Consider the following 5195-nt stretch of genomic DNA (forward strand, 5'->3'; position numbering starts at 1 on the left):
TTTTGTTGAATTTTGTCTATTTCCTTCTCATTTAACATCTATGTGAGATGATGCTTGCAGCATGACCAGCTGCAATTGCAAAGAGCAGATTTGGTTCCTTTTTTTAAACAATGCTGCAGTCCTTAGGGAGCTGCAAAGGCAGAAGGTGATGCAAGATATATATATAAAAAAGATGCATATAAAATAGTGGAAACCTCACAGATGTGTATAGCTTGGCTGCTTAGCTCCAGTTATGTGCGATTGATGTGAGGAGCTGACAGAAACTGTGTGGGGGCTGGTGGTTTATACAGCTGACACCTTTCTAGGCCTTTATAAAGACTAAAGAGAAAACCAATCACTCACCTACTCTCCGGTGACTCGTTTCTATCTTTGTATTCACTGGATATTAGGTGGGAGGTTTGCTATAAGCTGACCTACTATAAGGTCACCACTTCACAGAAAGCTCTGCGGTAAATTCATATGGATTTTGTAATTGTCAGTGGGGAGTGTTGTGTGAATGAAAACTACCTCTGTGGAAATCTTGTTTTCATCTCCTGCTTAATGTTTTTTTTCTTCCCTGCTCAGATTGTTGTGGGAGTGATCCTGCTCTACTACCTCTTGGGAATCAGTGCCTTGATTGGAGCGACCGTCATTGCTGTGTTAGCTCCTGTACAATACTTTGTGGCCACAAAGCTATCCCAAACACAGAAAAGCACCCTGGTGAGTGCGACCATGGGCCTTTCTTTCTTTCTTTTTTAAAAGATGTATAACTATGTAACTATTTGTTTCTAGTTTTGGTCATGTTTGCATCTGAGGATGGCCGAGTGTGTCATTTAAGCTAATATATTTAAAAAATAAATGGATGGTAATCTTCTGACCTTTTTATAACCAACTGCACATGATTGCCACTTGGTCAGAGTGAATGTTTTTTAGAATGCAATTTAGAAAATGTTGTTTTTATAGCAGCACCTCAAAATAACAGCTATCATTTCCTTGGGGAATGAGGACTTTGATTTATTTATGTGCGACAGCCACTTTCCACAAACCCTCCTTACCTCAGGCCTATCTGCTCCAAAGATACATTTAATACAACCAGTCAAATATGATTACAGTGTTTTTGTAAGTCCTTGGTATCGCTGCTGTGCCTTGATGTGCTGGATTGAGGTTAGGTAATCAAATGTGCCTTTATCAGGAATATTCCAGTGAGCGCCTGAAGAAGACCAACGAACTGCTGCGGGGCATCAAGCTGCTGAAACTGTATGCTTGGGAGCGCATCTTCTGTGACAGTGTGGAGGAGACCAGGGTTAAAGAGCTCACCAGCCTGCAGGCCTTTGCTCTTTACACATCCATATCCAGTAAGTTCCTTTTAGAGTAGTTTTGTATGATTCAGATTTCTCAATAGTCCAATATTTAACTTATGCTGCCCCCTTCCCGCCTTTAACTCCGCTTTCTTCTTAAACATAAGACTTGATCAGTAAGCAGCTTGAGCTTCTGTGTTCACAGCCAGATGTGTGTCACTGACATGACAGATCAAAGATCCGAGACTGAAACAAAGTGTTTGGACCAATCTGCAGACGGAACTTTTCAGACTGGATTACAAATGCTGACCCTGCTGTTTAAAACTTTGGTTTTACTACTGAAGCAGTATATAAACAGTACCGAGCAAAAGTCATCAGCCAGCCTCCTTATTTTGAATTTTTGGCTTCCAAGTAGTCTGATTTCCCTGTAAAGTTTTTAAAGTGGTGGTAAGCAACAGTCCTCCAGGTTTCCCGAAGCTCTTTCAGAGTTGCTAAAAGAGCTTTGCTGTTTTTTCACTCATTATTTTAGTCCAGTTTTTGTACATGACCATTTTCAAAGAAACTGTTTTTTTGTAAGTTATTTAACACTGACCTATTACTTCCTGGAAAAATGACAACCATAAATTTTTATTTTTAACCAAATATGTTCTTAAAAAGTGGCTGGAAAGTCATAATCGCAAACTACAGGAAAAAAAAAACATCCTGCAAAGACCTGAGACATTCATCATTCGGTTGATCTTCTCTTCTGTGAAGCCTCCTTAGAAATGGAGGCTGTCAAAAAGGCATTGTTAGGGAGGAGAACCAGGAAGGAAAGGCTGAGGTATGACAAATTACACAAGAACTAGATTTAAAATCAGTGGCAACAGGTCATATGGTGAAATTGTCAACAGAATAGACAGAGAAGGAGAGAGGTACAACAGAGAGTGTCTGCAGCCATCTGTAAAATACAGTGTTGAGATTCTGTCATGGTTTGCGTCTGTACATGTATGCAACGTATCTTATGGAGTAACTAAGGAGAGTGTTTACAGTGATCTTGGGATCTTGTCAAAACTGATATAATTATTATCTCAGAAACATATCCACCATCCAATACAATCTGGAAAGCATCTGACTGGCAACAAAAATGCACACTGTAACACTACCAGACATGCAGTAGCCTCCCCAGAGCCTATCAGGAGGATCATCTTGACAGAAATGAACAAAAGGCAACCAACATACAAAGAAGAGCTTTGAAAGTCCTTCAAAAAGCCCAGAGAACGATTCCTGAAGACTACTTGAAGGAATTATAAGAAAGAGAGTTCAGGCTGTGACAAAGAATAGTGACGGTCATGCCAAATACTGACTTTGAAGCTCGTTGCAGACATTGTTTTTGCCTTATGCATGTGTATTCCCATGTATGTTTGCACATGTTTTTGGCTTAAAACTTTCACATAGTATAACAGAAAAGACAGAAAATCTCCAGACTGAAAAATCTGAATCTAAGTTCATGTTTTAGCCCCACAGGTTCCAGTCAATATTTAAAATTAGTCTACTGGAACTCTAAAAGTAACTAGATGTGATAAAAACCAGTGCTGAAGGCTAGCATGGATTATTGTTACAGTGCTCAACATTATTACTTGATAGTCATTTATTTTTCTCTCATTGTCCATCCTCTTTTCTCCTACACTCTTAGATTAACAGTCCTATAACAGGCCGAGTCCTAAATCTAAAATCAATAGTTGCCGATTGTTGTAGAGGAGGGAAGAAGCAATATCATTTCCTCACTGACAGACGACTCAGGAAAGATTTATGAAGCAAAGCATTTTTATGACAATTAAGTGTTTTCATCTGTTTATATCCGGACAACATGCCACTTTTAAATATTATCTTACATTAGAGAGTGACAGAAAATTAGAAAATGATGGACAGGAGAAAAGTTTTTACAAGACTTGAATTCATTACCTTGATTGATTAGCTTGTACGCACCTGCTGCTGGGAGAAAATTAAATTCCAGCCATGAACAAAAGAGATGTTCAATACCAGTTATGTGATGTTTCAACACAACATCTGAGCAAAAAACGATATAAGGTCAAAAAAAATGTCAAAAAATGTTTAATTCTCTTACAGCTTTTGTGATTTTCTTATTTTCTTTCAGTTTTCATGAATGCAGCTATTCCTATAGCAGCTGTGTTGACGGTAAGTTTAATTTAAAATGTAATAATCATTATGCTTAAGTTAGCTGGGACTTTTATCTTGTTGTCTTGTTCCCAGTGTGAAGGGTAGAGCAGAGACAGTGCCAAGTAGTCTGACTGTCCAGTGACGTTTCACACTGAGACAGTGGAGGACTTTCTGAAGTCCTTCATGGATGTAGACTTGAGTGATGACAAATGAGAAAAGTCAGACTGATACCAAGGAACAGGATGACTGTGAAGGACACATGGAGACAAACGCCTCATCTATCATTTGATTTAATCTTCAGATTCTTAACAAGATGATGCAAGTCGGACTGGCAGCCAAAAAGTTATCAATTAAAGGATGAAAATTGTTATTATGAGACTAACTTTTCCCATTATGTGCTCCTTCTGAACCTGCAGACATTTGTGGTTCACGTCCACATCTCAGAGGACGCTGATCTGTCACCAGCTGTGGCCTTTGCCTCTCTGTCCCTTTTTCACATCCTGGTCACACCCCTCTTCCTCCTCTCCAGCGTGGTGCGCTCCACTGTCAAGGCCCTGGTTAGGTGAGAAAGAAAGCCGTGTTTGGACAAATAACATTTTTGAAGACAGGAGACTTAAACTACAACAACAGACTGAGCAAAGTCACGAAAAGCGGCTCGATTAGATGAAGCACTTGACCTTTACCCGCAGTGGATGGATCAGCTTATTAGATCAGCCTTTTCTCGTGTAACAAAAACCCTCACTCCTCAGTTACTTCAGTCAACTGGTCTCTGACACTAATGTTTATTAATCTCACCAATTTAAATTAGTTTGCCAATCGTAACATTGGTTGTCATTATGGTGGTGCAGAGCAGCTACTCCGCTATCACAACTCAGATCTCCGATCCTTCTGGCTGCTTTTCTTATTGTATTGGGTGATGAAACTGATTGTTTCATGCTGTATCTGTGCAGGGTAATTAGAATAGATATGATCAAGCTATTTTATACCTTTATCTTCTGAGAAAATGTGCCACATGTCTGCAGATGTCTTGATAGGCTACCGATTGCACAAAAGCAGGGCTCCCCCTACAAATCTGACCTATAAATAAAAAAATCCGAAAAGGTATTAGTTTATGTTTTGTGTTGTTGGTGTGTGTACTCTCTCTTTCCTGCACTCCTCAGCTGGTCCCTCTGTAAGACTGTGGGATCTTTACCTTACAATTCAAAGCACTTTGAGACGACTCCAACCGTCACTACAGGGATGGAACTGAACCAGCCTGGTTAGGCATGTCTGTTGTAAACATAAGCTGTCAGATCATTATCAAATTCAAATATGAAGGAGTTTACTAATTAAAACAATCCTCTGGGGATGTCTCATAAAATCAGCGAAGCAGAGCTCTTCTCGTTAGCACTCTTCAGGTAATAAGGCACGTTGAATCCCATCATCTCAGTCTGTAGCTCTTAGCAGTAATTGTGAATTATGTGTGATGGATGGATGAAATTGCCACAACAGGACACGTTTCTTTTCCTTTAAACGGCCTCCTACAACAGTGTCGGCAGCCTGGTCACTTGTTAAATGTGATTATAGATTATAGATTGAAACTCACCCTCTTAACTGTACGGTAATGTTAGAACCCCTTTCTGATTTCAGAGGGATCGTATTTTCAGACGTTCTTTTCTGACGATATAGCCACCCACCTCGTCGTGGGCAGCTGTTCGCGGCATGGCAGACGCGGGCTTCTTAAAGCAATGTGCTTGGAGAGGAGAAGCAGTGGAAATTTAG

The 5195-nt window shown here is 39.9% G+C and overlaps 1 protein-coding gene across 5 annotated transcripts in view; it reads left to right on the top strand.

The window, feature by feature from the left end:
- Window positions 1–5195, top strand: part of abcc8 (ATP-binding cassette, sub-family C (CFTR/MRP), member 8) — a 58811-nt gene that overhangs the window by 23925 nt on the left and 29691 nt on the right. For all 5 annotated transcript variants that reach the window (XM_005734874.1, XM_005734877.1, XM_005734873.1 and 2 more), the window contains exons 10-13: window positions 565–699; window positions 1172–1334; window positions 3412–3452; window positions 3851–3996. In XM_005734874.1, the coding sequence (XP_005734931.1) occupies window positions 565–699; window positions 1172–1334; window positions 3412–3452; window positions 3851–3996 (485 nt within the window). The remainder of the gene's footprint in view (window positions 1–564; window positions 700–1171; window positions 1335–3411; window positions 3453–3850; window positions 3997–5195) is intronic.

This window comes from Pundamilia nyererei, unplaced genomic scaffold (genome assembly GCF_000239375.1).
Source record: "Pundamilia nyererei isolate P.nyererei 1_Seehausen unplaced genomic scaffold, PunNye1.0 scaffold00060, whole genome shotgun sequence".
NCBI classification, from domain to species: Eukaryota; Metazoa; Chordata; class Actinopteri; order Cichliformes; family Cichlidae; genus Pundamilia; species Pundamilia nyererei.